At 40.4% G+C, this 13,998-nt stretch overlaps 2 protein-coding genes across 2 annotated transcripts; one reads left to right on the top strand and one right to left on the bottom strand.

Moving 5' to 3' along the window:
- Positions 1-20: 20 nt before the first annotated feature.
- On the bottom strand, positions 21-4,818 carry narfl (nuclear prelamin A recognition factor-like). Its single transcript, XM_038699775.1, has 11 exons — positions 4,700-4,818; positions 3,940-4,035; positions 3,703-3,846; positions 3,445-3,574; positions 3,192-3,326; positions 2,832-2,950; positions 2,378-2,507; positions 2,225-2,297; positions 1,974-2,111; positions 1,541-1,698; positions 21-693 (listed from the first exon to the last, which is right to left on the bottom strand). The coding sequence occupies exons 1-11, from the start codon at positions 4,763-4,765 to the stop codon at positions 452-454; spliced, it is 1,431 nt and encodes a 476-aa protein (XP_038555703.1). The 5' UTR covers positions 4,766-4,818; the 3' UTR covers positions 21-451.
- Positions 4,819-6,146: 1,328 nt separating this feature from the next.
- Positions 6,147-13,978, top strand: e4f1 (E4F transcription factor 1). The gene is made up of 15 exons (XM_038699674.1): positions 6,147-6,302; positions 6,575-6,699; positions 6,789-6,873; positions 7,182-7,363; positions 7,529-7,649; positions 7,747-7,899; positions 8,114-8,301; positions 8,492-8,728; positions 10,153-10,264; positions 10,526-10,743; positions 10,883-11,081; positions 11,179-11,342; positions 12,596-12,658; positions 12,852-13,199; positions 13,655-13,978. Exons 1-15 carry the CDS (start codon positions 6,206-6,208, stop codon positions 13,694-13,696), a joined length of 2,334 nt encoding a protein of 777 aa, XP_038555602.1. The 5' UTR covers positions 6,147-6,205; the 3' UTR covers positions 13,697-13,978.
- Positions 13,979-13,998: the final 20 nt, after the last annotated feature.

Below are 13,998 nucleotides of genomic sequence, written 5' to 3' on the forward strand. Positions count from 1 at the left end.
AAGGAGTCAAAACAAATGGCTACAATTAATTAATATCTTTAATTTTATATATAATAGCATATAGTTAAATAAACAATGAATGATTATATATTGCTTTGTTATTTCAGCTCACATTTTCAAAGTGTAACCGGTGCCACACAAATTAATTATTTATACATTTGAAAAGCCAATCAGCAGTATAAGGGCAAATTATCAGACCATATACATAATTTGGTTTGGCTTCAGCATTGTGTCTATAACCTATGCCTTGGTCTGCCACCTTGCAAGGCATAAAGCTTTTGACCAGGAGGAAAGTGGTTTAAAAAGGCTGTTGGCACTCATCAAACCTGATTATATTCAACTTTGCCCATTACCCTTCTCTTCACTCTGAAGAGAGACAGAAATAGTCACATATATTTGGACGGTTCTGTAGTCAGTGTCTGCTGACCATGGATTGCAGTAAATGCGTTCTTCACCACTTCATAGTGAGTCCGGTGGTCATCTTCTCCACAGTGTGGTACTGTGTGTGCAGCAGCTCTTTGGCTCTCTCCTCCCCTACACTGTGTAGCCAGGACTGGTATAGCTCGGCCACGCAGGTGTCATCTTCTGGCGTTAGGGGGCGCTCTGCCTTGTAGAGCTCCTCAACCTTCTGGAGGAGCTCCTTTTGGTTCTGACCAGTTAAGGGCTTCACCTGTCCACCACCATTTAGACAGCCTGAAGATTAACAAGAGGTGAGGGGGGACATGCTGGGTTATCACTTTCCAAACATTCAATTGGTCAAGCAGTGCTAGTGTGACTAGCATGCAAGTTAAGCTTGTCAGTTATAACTTTATAGCTTCCATATGTACATATATGTAACAAGTGTGTCATTTATGATAAGTTATCATAACAACAAGCTTATGTCTCATAGTATTAACTGCCTCCATCTCTAGTGTGCCTAGAGTGACCAGACATCCCGAAAAATTTGGGACAGTCCTGATTTAAGAGCTGTTGTCCCGACTCCTGTCCGGTTTGTTCCGAAAATTAGACTAAACATGGGTTTTGATTATAGCCTAATTAATCATTAAATACTGATCGTTATGTTGTTATAGCCACAAATTAACACTCATGCTCTTTCCCCTTTTTGTTTTCTTGTGGTTAGTGGAAGTTACAGTCACGAGGACAGGGAAAGTGTAGCTTCAGGCAGCCACGGCGGAGAGATCTTTAATTCAATTCAATTTTATTTTTTATAGCACCAATTCACAACAACAGTTATTTCATAGTGCTCATAAAAGAGCCGGTCTATACTGTACTCTGTGATATTATTTATAGAAACCCAACATCCAACATGCGCGTTGCGCAGACAGTGCACTGATGAACAGAATAAAATAAAATAAAAATTAGGTAAAAGATCATGATTTACCCCCTGTTACATTTCCACAGTTGTTGTGTTTTTCTTAATGACAGACAGGTGACTTCATGAACAGTCCCGAATTTTACCCATTCTCTTCTGGTCACCCTAAGTGTGGCAAACATATGCTGTAACAGCACACATGAAGGACATCCGCATATTTCACTTTACCTGATGGACAGGCCATAACTTCCACAAAGTGGTAAGGCGACTTCCCCCTCTTGAGTTTCTGAACCAGGTTCTGGATGTTGCGAAAGCCATATGTAGAAGCAAAGCACAACAGGACTACTCCATCTTTCTCTAAAGTCACTTCCTTGAAGTCTTTATTCCTGTCGCAGAGGGGTTGAGGTGGGAAAACTGGTTCAGGCAGAAATTCTTAACAGTTTACACATGAGGTACAAAACAAGTAAGCTGGTGCAATTCATCATTTGTATACAAAAGTTGGTCCCTACACATGTAAACTCTCTAAAGCAACACCAATGAGCTGGGATCTTGCTCGGGTGATCTTATAATAAAGAATGATCTACAAAGAAAGCTGCTCTGAGATCATTAAACCACAAATGACCATAAACCAGCCATCTTAAAGCTGTTGAGACAGACTCACCTAAGGGTCTTGTAGGTGAGCTCCTTCACCTCCTCCCCAAACAACTTCTTGGCAGCATATGTGAAGACATGATGGAGGTAACCCCCTGACCCGCTCCCAGCATGGCTCAGGAACTCATCCCCACTCACACTGCTGAACCTGGGTCAAAAATAATTTGCAGAGTGTGAGTTCTTCTCTTCTTCTGGAAATTTATGCTATGGCTTATTTTAAAGGGGGGGGGGCTAACAAGGGGAAAACACCACAGAACTTACATTGTATCAAGGGGTGCAGGTTCCACATCATTTAGAGACACATTTTTCTCCTCCAACATTTTCTGAACCTCTCCTGCGTGAAACAGTGAAAAGTATAAGAGAGGAGGTACTTCACATTCATACACGCAAAGATCATATGAGCAGTTTCTGTACCGGAGGTGATGACACAGTCCACCTCTCGAGTCTCAGCATTGTTCAGGTAGAAGTCTGACCTCGAGGCCTCAAGTTTCTTGTCAAAGCAAGGCATTACTGCCACATGGTAGATCTGTTGTGGACTTATCCCCTAACAACACACACAATACACAGTTCAGTGGCAACTCATTATTCTCTCTGTTTTGATAACCATAAATGTATACACATAGTTAACTGTCAACTTCCAGCACAGGATACCCCAGGAGTCAACGCTCCCCTTTTGCTTTGGTGCTAAATATTTTTAATTCATACACAAACCAAGCATTCTCTATTTGAAAAAGTACTTTTGCCATTTTAGAAGAAGAAAAGCCACAAAGCAGCTACTAAATGTAGATTACAGGAACAATAACTCTCAGATGTGAACTCTAGGAAGAAATAATAAACTCGACTACACTGCAATATCTGATATCGGTACCTGTTGTTCAGCAAAATAGCCTTTAACCAAAGAACCCATCATCTGCTGGGGGGAGCGAGTGGTACTAATGTATGGAAGAATAAACTCTCCATGGGTCTTCTCTGCATAGCAAATCCAACCTGAAGAAAACACACACATACATACGCACGCATGCACAAAGAGACATGAAATTAATTAATTAATTAATTAATTAAATATAAAATGATAATTAATTAGTATAATAAATGGTCAATAAAATCAACATTGTAAAACTTTTGGGAGGGGTGGGCACTTTAGCTTTTATTAGACACTGGACAATAGTGAGCTGACAGGAAATGAAGGATGCTCCAACATTATGATACAGGGTTTTTAGTGGAATACCTGGACAGGCTGATGTCAGCATGGGAAGACCCTTGCTGTCCTGCTCCTTTCTCTGGAAACGCTCCACAAATTCTCTCTGGCTCTCCAGCAGGCTGAAGGTCCGACTGAAGCTTGTATCAAACACATGATGAACCCCTGCAATAACGACAATAATCTTCAGAAGTGACTGTAAATCAACCTCTCATTTTCATTTCCTGTTCAACTTTGAGTTGTATGACTTACATAGATCAGAAAAAGCAATATTTGAACTCACCAAGGCCTTTGAGGAAAGAAGTAAGCCTTCTGCCTGCCTCACTACTGCTGAGGTCATAGTGTGCTGCGAGGGAGGCTCTGGACTGCGGTGACACCGACACCACCACCACCTTCTGCTCTGTCGCACTGGCCTATCAAGAAAGTCCAAATGACGTATAGTGACACCCGAAATGATTACTATCGCATTGAAAAGGCTGCAGAAGCAATCATGACCAGTCAAATGCTATTTAAGCATTCAAACACACATATCCATCTCTACCTTGTTGTTGCGCAGCACTTTAAACAGCTCCTCGTGGCTCTGCTGCGTGATGAGGACACTCTCAGCAGAGGTGATACAGCCACTGCAGGCCAAACAGTCATTCAGTGTGATCTTTGCTTTCTCCAGCTTCTGCTTCCCACCATCCTACAAACACAAGGCAAACTCAAAGTAAATGGTAGTTCAATACTTCAATTTGAATAACTCACACACAGGTTTAGGTGAAGCCTTGATACCAACCTGGTTGACTTGCACATAACTGCCATCATCTTCTATTTGAATTATGGCCACAGATTTACCTTGTTTCTTCTCTACTTTGACAGGTTTGACACATTCCTGCAAAAACAGAAACTACATATGTAAACCAAAGTACAGTTCCGTTTTTTAAATTAACTTTATGAACATGATAAACCCGGCAATGTATGAAACATTCAAATGCACTGACAGAACTGAGTTAACTGTTATAACAACAAAGAAACGAGAATGGCAGGTGATAAATCTAATATTAACTGGTAAAATACCTGTAGCTGGTCTATAGTTATCATGGCCATTCAACTTGACACTATGGGCAATAACTCAAGCAACATTATCGTGCTGTCTATTCTGTATCCACTAAAAAATAAGTCATTAACTTACATTGCATTCATCTACTATTTCATCGCAAGTTAGTTTAACATCATTGCTAACATTAGCAGTGAGTTAACTTCTGAGCACACATTCGATGTTTTTTCACGTTAGCGGGTTTAGTGATCAGTAACGGTTAAACCGATTCAGTAACATTGCATTATGATAAGCTTTTGTCCAGAAGGAGTCGAGGTTGTGGTTACTTTTGAGCACTGATATGAGCATGCTAACAGTTAGTGAGCATGCTAGCTAACGTTACTTCAGTACGTTTTCTCTATTAGCTGCTTTTCTATGTGATGGGAATCATTGCCGTTAACTAAATTATGTCCTTTTAAAATAAATGTGATGTTATAACGTGTTACAGTAGTTTCACTACCTGAGAGGGGGTGATAAAATCATCGAGGTCTGTCAACTGCAGCACACCGCTGAAGTGAGAAGCCATATTTCCTGCCGTAAAGTGTTGGTTGTTTACTTTTGTGTCGTGAATAGCGATCGTTGATCAACTACTCCAGCAGAGATAAACCTCACTACCAAACAGATGCTGCCGCTTATCTGTCATCTCTTACAGTATGTTTTTTTGTATCGCATAAGTTTCACACGTCCTGTAAGCCTATAATAAGGGTAACCTACAAAAATGAATCTACTAAAATGTTGATGAGTGATGTTCACCTAAGTTAAGTGTGACGTACTGGGAAACATCAAGGCCAAGAAACAAATAAATATGAATTATAGGTGATTTTCTCTACAAAATTAATTTAAAAAACATATTCACAGCTTCATGTTGCTGCACCCCTTCACACAAGCATTGCTTTTTCCAAAGTGGGCCTGTAGTTTTACTTTTGTTTAAGCTTCTCCCTGTAAACTGTTTCACTCTTTTACATGTTTTAGTTATTCTTTTCAAAGTCTTTATTGTCATTTTTAATTGCTGCAAAAAGGGACTATATAATAAGAAGTTCATTGTACACTTTGAACAGAACAGCTTCTCCTTTGTAGATGCAAGTGACCTTGCAAGACAAATTAGTGTCAACAAGAAATAGATTTTTGAACTGTTGAATATGCACAGTTGCTGCCTAGTGTGTTGCTAAATCACCTGTTATAGTCATATAGTCATTACTTTTAGGGGCCTTTTTGGAGAAAAATGCACCATATGGACCCCCGAGCCCCCTCCAAGCTATGTCACTGTCATCACAATGGTGCTGCTTTTCTCTACTGATGCCACTGAAAAGACTGTAAACACTGTAAAGCATTTCTCACAGGGACATGGTATTATTAATCCATCTCCTTAACTGGTACAGTAAAGCAACAGGCGACCTACTATCAGTTATATTATAATGAAGACTCTTGATTTACAGAAATTATAGTTGAATTTACCATTATCACTGGATCCTAAAACAACATTTTGTCAGACCAGAAGAGGCTGTGATCTCCACATTAATTGCCAGGACTCCTGTTTATTTTTGGTTTGTAATTTATCTGCATATTCTGATTTGAATTTAAAAAGGGTGTAGCACATCGTTCTCCAGGTGCACTGTAGCTCTCAGGGGCCCTTGATAAAGTGCTGCCCCAAATATATTCATCACATTTATAAGTAGATAAAGGGAAGCCATCTATATCAATTATATATAGATCTTTAATTGTATTTCAGACACATTTTTGAATAATTTGAAATATGGATTTATGGATATTTATGGATGATTTATGACCAAAATTAGATTAAAACCATGTAAAGAGTCTCCTATTTCCATGACTCTGATTTTTTCCTCTCTGTCGATGGAAAGACACACGCAGGCGCCCTTTTGTTGTTATGACTACGAGGTCGTAAATCCGCCATGTTTTCCCTCCTTGTAGCGGCGTTGCGACAGAGACGGAGAAGTCGAACGACATGAATGTAGAAAATAATCATACGGCAGAAACAGAGAGTGGGCAAACGAAGAACGGCAACGAGACGATCACCATTCAGACTACATTAGGAGATGAAGGTGAGTTCTCTTCGTCGCTCAAACAAGACTGAAATGTTTATCAGACAGTGTGTTTGGGCCTAACTTCCTCCATCATGAAATGTTGCTAGCAGCTAGCTGCCATTAGCAACAACATTAGCGAGTTCGCTTCTTCGCTGCAGCTTTATCCAGACTGGAAGTCCAGCCAGTTCGTATTTAGACACCTTTAAGTTACATCAGCTAGGTGCTAACTGGCAGCACAAACACGCTAGAAAAAGTTGTCTCATAGTGAAATGTTGCTCCTGTACTGTCAGATGAAGATGTGCACAAGTGCGGACGCTGTCAGACCGAGTTTTCCACGCTTGAGGCTTTCATCCAGCACAAGCTGCACCAGAACTGCAAACGCGTGGAGGCAACCAGCCAGGATGCCAGTCAAAAGGTACGAACTGTGTTATGTGGTGTTCATATCCAGCAACCACTAGAAACAGCAGAACAAATGTGATATCTGCATTTTTTTTTTTGTGCCAGGTTACTGAAACCAATGGAAGTTTTTCGTCAGAGGTGAAAACAGCTGAAGGTGCATCCTCAGATGAACCAGTAAAGACCTCTAATGGTGAGTCAGCATTAGAACAGCAATTAACTATTCGTCATCAATTAATCAGCCGATTATTTTCTATTACTGATTATTTTTAGTTCATGAAATGTCAGAAAAAAGTTAAAAGGTACATTATAGCTTCCAAAAGATATTCAGTTTATGTATATGTGAGAAATGTATAAAATCCATACTTTCAGAAGCTGCCATCACCGAATGCTGCAAATTTCAGCTCTAGTCGACATAGTTTCAACTTGTGAATTAGACTTTAGCTCTGCAGGGATATTTAAGGGTTATTTTGTCTGTTGTTGTTTTTTTTTTTCACATAGATGAAAACAGCAGTCTACTGGGTCGAGGTCGCAGGAAGAAAATCGTTTCACTTAAAGTCACTGACCATTCAGATGGGACTGAAGGATCCATATCTGACAATGCTGACAGTGACAAGCATGCTTACAAAGTCAACCAAGAGGGACGCTACATTTGCCAACTTTGTGAAAAGACATTTAAAACGGTGAATCATACATTTAATTTTCATGTGCTATTTTTTAAATCAGGAAAAAAAAAATAAATAAATACATATAAATAAATAAAAAATTTGTTTCATACCAGGCAGGGTATTTATTACACTTTAAGTTGCCAATGTTTTCTCTCTAATAGTTCTGTTTTCACCCAACAGACTAACATCTTGAGAACTCACATGAAAACTCACAGTGACCAGAAGAACTTCTCATGTGACTTATGCGGGACTTCCTTCCGCACAAAAGGCTCCTTGATTCGTCACAATCGTCGTCACACTGGTACAGAGAGTAAACGGGAACTGTTTCTGTCTTGAATTGATGTCCTCTGATTATTTTGACCTAAGGATAACAGAACTTTCTTCCTGTTTTCTTGCAGATGAGCGGCCGTATCGCTGTAACCTTTGTGGCCAGTCCTTCAGAGAGTCTGGTGCCTTAACAAGACACCTTAAGGCCCTCACGCCGTGCACAGAAAAGATCCGCTTTGTTCAGTACAAAGAGATCTTGGTCAGCAAAGATGGAGTACAAAAAGGTCAGATTTATACTGCAGCAGCTGTTACCTTGTGCCAAGTCTCTCTGGGCTGAAGAGGGCAGCTTGACGGTAGCAAATGAGCTGTAGATAATGATGGAATACTTGAGAACTTTTAAAAGTTGACTATGAAGGACTGGATTTAACAAATAGATTTAGAATAGCTAAGGAAGTGGCCATTCACTGAGTCACTTACGGGTCTGTGTAAATTGTTCAGGAGTCGAAGATGATCACGCTGCAGTGGCTGGCCAGCAGGAGGTTGTGGTTGTGGAGCAACAGTCAGAGGGACAGGAGATGGTAGAGGCTCAGACTGCTGTCGTCAGTGTGGTAGAGGCTGGTTCCCAAGAGGTCCTCCATCAGGTCCACTTCACAATGGAGGTGGATGGAACAACGCAGGAGCAACAGGTGAGTGGAGAAAGGGTGCTCAAATTCCTCTACAGGCAGTTACCAATCATTGTACACACAAAACACATCCTTTAAATACCTTTTGGTACAATGGTTAAAAAAAAGGTATGGCATAGGGATTTAGTATGAGATGGTTTTGCCTGTTACTCTTATCCGACCTACTCTGTTGACCTGGTGTTCCTCTGGCCAGGTCGTGGTAGAGCAGTCTCAGGCCGAAGCCCTGGCTGCTGCTGCTGCAGCAGGCGACAATCTCATCTGCCAGGCCATCATCAACTCTGGCATTGCACTGGAGACAGAGGAAGCCGTGGTTGAGGAGACCTCACAGGCAACCGAGGAGATGGATAAAGTGGTTTCTGACTGTCCGGATACTGATGAGGGTGTTACCGAGATCCAGGTTAAAGAAGAGTTTGTGGAGATGGAGGCAGAGGTAAGGATGAGATTCACTGGGATTGTATTGTTTTAAAACAGGGTCAACATTGGTTCCTTAACATTTTTTATTTTTTGTAGTCTGTTTTCCTTATCAGTTTGTTAAATATTAGCTTTCCATTACTCCAAAAGTACTAGATCTGTGATTTGACTCCTGATTACGGATTCTTCTTTTGGAGATTAACAGTAACTCCTGTTAGTGTTTGCAGTGTGTGTATGATTGACTGTATCACAGCATGATGTGTGTTTAGCTCAGTCCTCAATTCAGCCAAGTCATTGCCGTGCTGTGTTCTTGCTCGAGATGCACCTGAGCTGCAGAGAACAGAGCACACTGTGCTTCTGCCAATATTTATACACTTTGCTGCCAGTTGCAGTCAACATCATCCTGAGGCTCTCTGCAGTAACATGTCCCCAACAGCCTCAGGAAAGCAACACCAACTCAAGCAGACCAAACCAAATTATAAACAAGCAGAAATAAAAATATACTGAATACTGGAAGAAGCAACCCAAACACAAAGTAAATTACAATGTTATCTGACCCTAAAAAGAGAATTCACACTGGTAAATTACCTGAGCACAATAAAATGTCCTAAACTAAAGAAAAATGTTGACAACACACAGACTAAGTGAACACAGCCTGGTCATAGAAAAGGGTCGCCACAGACAGAGCTGGCTACCACAAGAGGAGAGACTCTGCTCCCAATGTGATAGAGAACAGGTAGAGACAGAGCTGCACTTTCTAACCTCATGCCCTAAATATAAAAATCTAAGACAAAAAACATTGCAAACATTTCCCAAATATACCCCAAATTCACATTTATATCAGACACTTAGAAACTCCCCTATTTACTGGGAGAAATGCCCAAATGTCAAATAATTGCTGCAAAATATATCTCCTCATGCCATGAAGTGAGGACAACCAGTGGAAACTCAGACTGATAAATAATTGTACTAATTTTTGTTTGATATTTTAGTAATTGTTTTGTTTTAAATTTCACATTTGATACAGATTTTTTTTTTTTTTAATTATTAAATTTTTTGGCTATTAATACGCAAGCATGCACACACGAACGCTTACTTTTTTATTTATTTACTTTTATTTTTAACATTTATGGAATTTTTATGGTTTATATATTTTTTTAATTTATTAACACACAAACACAACTTTCACTGTTTTATTTACTTATTTAATGAAATGTATGAAATTAATTGTATAACAACAGTAGATGTTGTTTAAGGGTCAGCAACAAAAGAAAAGGCTGTTAATCGCTAAGTTCTTTTACATTTTTATTTCATTTTCATAATAAAACAGTGACATCAAGCTTGAAATCCACTAATAACAACTGATAGGGGAGGCAGTGATTGGATCGCTTCCAGAAACATTTGAAATGATTCTCAGCAGGTCTGCTTTTGTTTCTTTTGCAGGAAGTCAGTGACGGAGGTCATCAGACATCCTCAAGACTGTACACATGTCCACACTGTAATCGCTCCTTCAAGGGACTGAATTACTTCCGCTTCCATGTCAAGGGCCATTTGGGTAAATCCATAACTAGTAATGACTCACATTATCAAATTCAAATTAGCTTTATTGGCATGAATGTATAGCAACAATATTGCCAAAGCTAAATATAAAGTAACTCACATTAACACTGTATGCTACCCTCTTAAAGTCTAGTCAGTTTTATTTATATAGCCCAATAAATAAGCCCCCCCCCCCAAAAAAATAATTACAAGAAAGCAGTTGAGACTCATTGATAAATATTAAATTTTTCTTTCTGAATCCATTCTCTTTATGCAGGTTACAAGCCCTTTAAGTGCACACTATGCCACAAGGAGTTTCTGACTGGTTACCTGCTGAAGAAACACATGGAAGTCCATGTCAGTGAGAGGAGGTATAAGTGTGGTGAGTGTGGCAAGCTGTACAAAACCATCGGGCATGTACGTGAGCACATGAGGGCCCACTCGGATGAGAGACCCTACCACTGTGCCAGATGCAACAAGGGGTACAAGACCAAGGTGATTTTGTTGATATTTGTCTTGTGTTGTATTGAACATTAAGCTTTTATTTCGTGCATAGTTTGTCCTCACATTACCATTCAGAGACATCAAAAGGCATTCCAGTGCCATCTCTAACATTTGTCTTTGTCTTGCTCAGAATGCCTTGCAGGTGCACCAGCGGACCCATGGTGATGAGAAACCTTACGTATGTCAGTTCTGCTTGAGAGGCTTCAGGGAGAAAGGTTCCCTGGTGCGACACATCCGCCATCACACCGGAGAGAAGCCTTTCAAGTGCCCAAAGTGCAGGCGAGGCTTTGCTGAGCACGGGACTCTCAATCGGCATATGCGTGCTAAAGGTCAGTGTGATTGACAAGACAACAAAACTTACAGAAAACAAGGGTTTGTGGCAGTGACACGGACATACCTGATAACACAAGCTGTGATTCCCACCAGGAGGCTGCCATAAGGACGATTCCAGCGAGCAGCAGGGTGCGTTAACAGAGGAGCAGGTGTCTGTGGACAGCCTCGCTACAGCAGCCATCATCTCAGACGATCCTCACGCTGTCCTGGTGGAATTCTCCTCAGTGGTGGCAGACACACAGGAGTACATCATCAAGGTGAGCCACAGGGAAGCAGGGTTAGGAGAAAGTGCGTTTCCTCTCTCACATCACAGCCTCAAGGTACATTAAAGTGTAAATCAGAAGTTTACTTGTACAAGCACCTCCATCTCGGTCAGTGATGTCACAGCAGGTGTTTTCAGTTAGCAGTCAATAGCTGAATGTGTGCTGTTACATCACTGATTGCAGTGCAAAACAGTTTCACTCAAATGATCACATCTGTAGGGAATTGATAGGTTTGCAGATTAGAATCAGTCACTCAATACTTGCCAAGTGGAAAGACCTCTAGTTTTGAACATTTCAGGACCATTAAAGAGAGGAAGACTTGATTGAGTAGTAGTAGTTTTTGGGTTTGCAACTGACATTTATTTGTTTACAGACTGAAATGACAGACATGTATTCTACATTATTTTGTATAGGAGTGACTGACGGGCACCTATGTTCTTATATACCTCCCTCAAAAAGTACAGTTTACAGTTTTAAAGGCAGGAGTAGTAGATCACAAGCTGATATGCAGAAAACAGGAGTTGTGAGGAAAGGAATTTTGCAGAAATTCCAGTTAGAATGAAATATTCATATCAGAAACACAATTTAAATAAAAAATACTGTGCCATTTTTTGTTTTTATTGAAGACATTTTTAAGCATTTGTGGTCCAACTAATGCTGGAGAGGCCTACAAAAGACTACACTACTATTAAACCCTTGGATTAACGTGAGTAGATGAATCTCCAGAAGCTGCTATAGGACAGTAGAGCAGCAACTGAACTTGGAGGCATTTCTTTTTCTTGCAAATTTTTAGTCTGCAGTTAGTTTTGATTTTATTTTAAACTCAGTGTGTCAGTCTGATCCATGGCTGCAGGAAACAATTATTATTCATTGTGAAAAAGGCTCAGTCAGTTCCTGTGAAGCTTCAAACACTGTATTCTGTTACAGTGTAACTCATTGCAGCTTGGCATCACTTTTGAAGGACTTTACAACTCGTGATTTATGTAGGTGACTTTTACAGCAAGTTAAGCTTTTACTTAAACAGCATGCACAAACTATGTCTTCAAAAAGTAGGACTGTTTGTCGTGATCATTTATTTTAAAGTACTTATTGTAACTAGATTCAGACCACATGAGTTTATTTCTGGCTTTTATTTACCCATGAGTTCTATTTCAGGTCACTGTAAAGAAAATAATTAAATGTGCTGTATTAATGCTGCTAGCTTGTGTCATTTATTTTATTTGCTCTGCTTCTCTCCTATCTTCCAGACTCAAACAGAGGAGGACGTGCAGGAAGAAGAGGTTACACTCATTCAAGACAGCCAAAACGAGGTCAGTGAACATAATTAGATGCAAAAATAAGAACATCTGTGTGATCTATAGCAGTTACAGAGTGCGAGATGGGTTGATAAGCATATGTTTCTATAATGTTTCTAATTGTTGCACCAAAAGGTCTAATACTGTTAATTGTATTTGCATTATCTAATAACGCTATTTAAACCTTTCTTTATATCAAACCTGCCAGATGGGAAACCACATCATGAAAGTGGTGCAACGGATTGTCAGCCAGTCGCATGGCACCGGCGGCACAGGCAGCCACCAGATCATTGTGCGCAATGTGGCGATGAACGAGGAGGGCGCGTCCATCTCCGACTGTGGTGACACCATCACCATCGCTACGCCCGAAAGTCTGACGGAGCAGGTGGCCATGACGCTGGCCTCCGCCATCAGTGACGGCACGCTGCTGGCCACGGCAGGCACCGTGGAGACGGCAGACGGAACAGTTACTATGGTTACCACAGAAGAAACGGTGGAAGAGGGAATACAGATGGTGGAGCAGCAAGAGGAATATGTTATCACCTCCCCAGAGGAGGTGGAGATTCAGACTGTCATTGTATGATGGAGTTGGACGCTAACTATGAACTGTAATACATTTGCCGCGACTGAAACTTTGTAGCAGTTTACTGTTGAGTTTTTATGAGCTTCATGTGTGAGTTTTGAATTTAAAACAAAGGCCAAAGTGTGTACGGTTTGTCCTTTTACAGAAATGGAACAACCTACATAGAAATGTGTGTGAAACAAAGAATGAATGTGCATGAAGACTAGTTCCATTGTGTTTAATTTTTGTGGCTTGATTTACTAAAATGAAGCACTGCGTTCAGAATGAAATTTTGAACCTTTAGTGCACACAACTTAAAATAACTAGATGCATTTTTGTAAGGTTTTCATTTTGAAAGCCTGAACAGATGCATATTTCTTTTACGTGGTGCAAACTGAACATATCTTTGCCTTCATCTGTTGTAGCCTGGTCTCTTTTCTTTGTTGCAGACAAACGGTGAAATTCCTTCTTTCTTGGACTACCTAAAATAGCATCATTTCATCGTTGTTTTCACTTCTCCTCTCTGATGTCCGGGTCGGCTGCAGTCAAGTTTTGAAACTCCTCGTCTCCACTTTGAAATGTGACACCTTTTTAAAGACCGACCGATCTTGTGCGTGTGTGCCTGCCTGTTTGAGGCCATGCAGGGAGTGTATGAGCCTCCCATGGTACAGTGTTGTTCTTCTGAGCTAAGCATGACTGATGAACCCGACATTAAAATGTGTTCAGTTTGCTCAAGCAGAGTTTGCATCAAATAAATGCTATTTTCTTATACAGTTACCTTCCATCTATCTTT

Source organism: Micropterus salmoides, unplaced genomic scaffold, assembly GCF_014851395.1.
Source record: "Micropterus salmoides isolate LMB-PRFRI ecotype aquatic unplaced genomic scaffold, ASM1485139v1 Ms_hic_scaffold_10, whole genome shotgun sequence".
Taxonomy (NCBI): domain Eukaryota; kingdom Metazoa; phylum Chordata; class Actinopteri; order Centrarchiformes; family Centrarchidae; genus Micropterus; species Micropterus salmoides.

Bases quoted from the DNA above. Each gene is read 5' to 3' on its own strand.
- narfl (XM_038699775.1), bottom strand. From the start codon at position 4,765: ATGGCTTCTCACTTCAGCGGTGTGCTGCAGTTGACAGACCTCGATGAT. The intron at 4,036-4,699 runs GTAGTGAAACTA...CTGTTTTTGCAG, and splicing joins ATTTTATCACCCCCTCTCAG to GAATGTGTCAAACCTGTCAA. The intron at 2,951-3,191 runs GTATTCCACTAA...TGTTTTCTTCAG, and splicing joins GCTGACATCAGCCTGTCCAG to GTTGGATTTGCTATGCAGAG.
- e4f1 (XM_038699674.1), top strand. From the start codon at position 6,206: ATGAATGTAGAAAATAATCATACGGCAGAAACAGAGAGTGGGCAAACG. The intron at 6,874-7,181 runs GTGAGTCAGCAT...TTTTTCACATAG, and splicing joins ACCAGTAAAGACCTCTAATG to ATGAAAACAGCAGTCTACTG. The intron at 11,082-11,178 runs GTCAGTGTGATT...GATTCCCACCAG, and splicing joins TCGGCATATGCGTGCTAAAG to GAGGCTGCCATAAGGACGAT.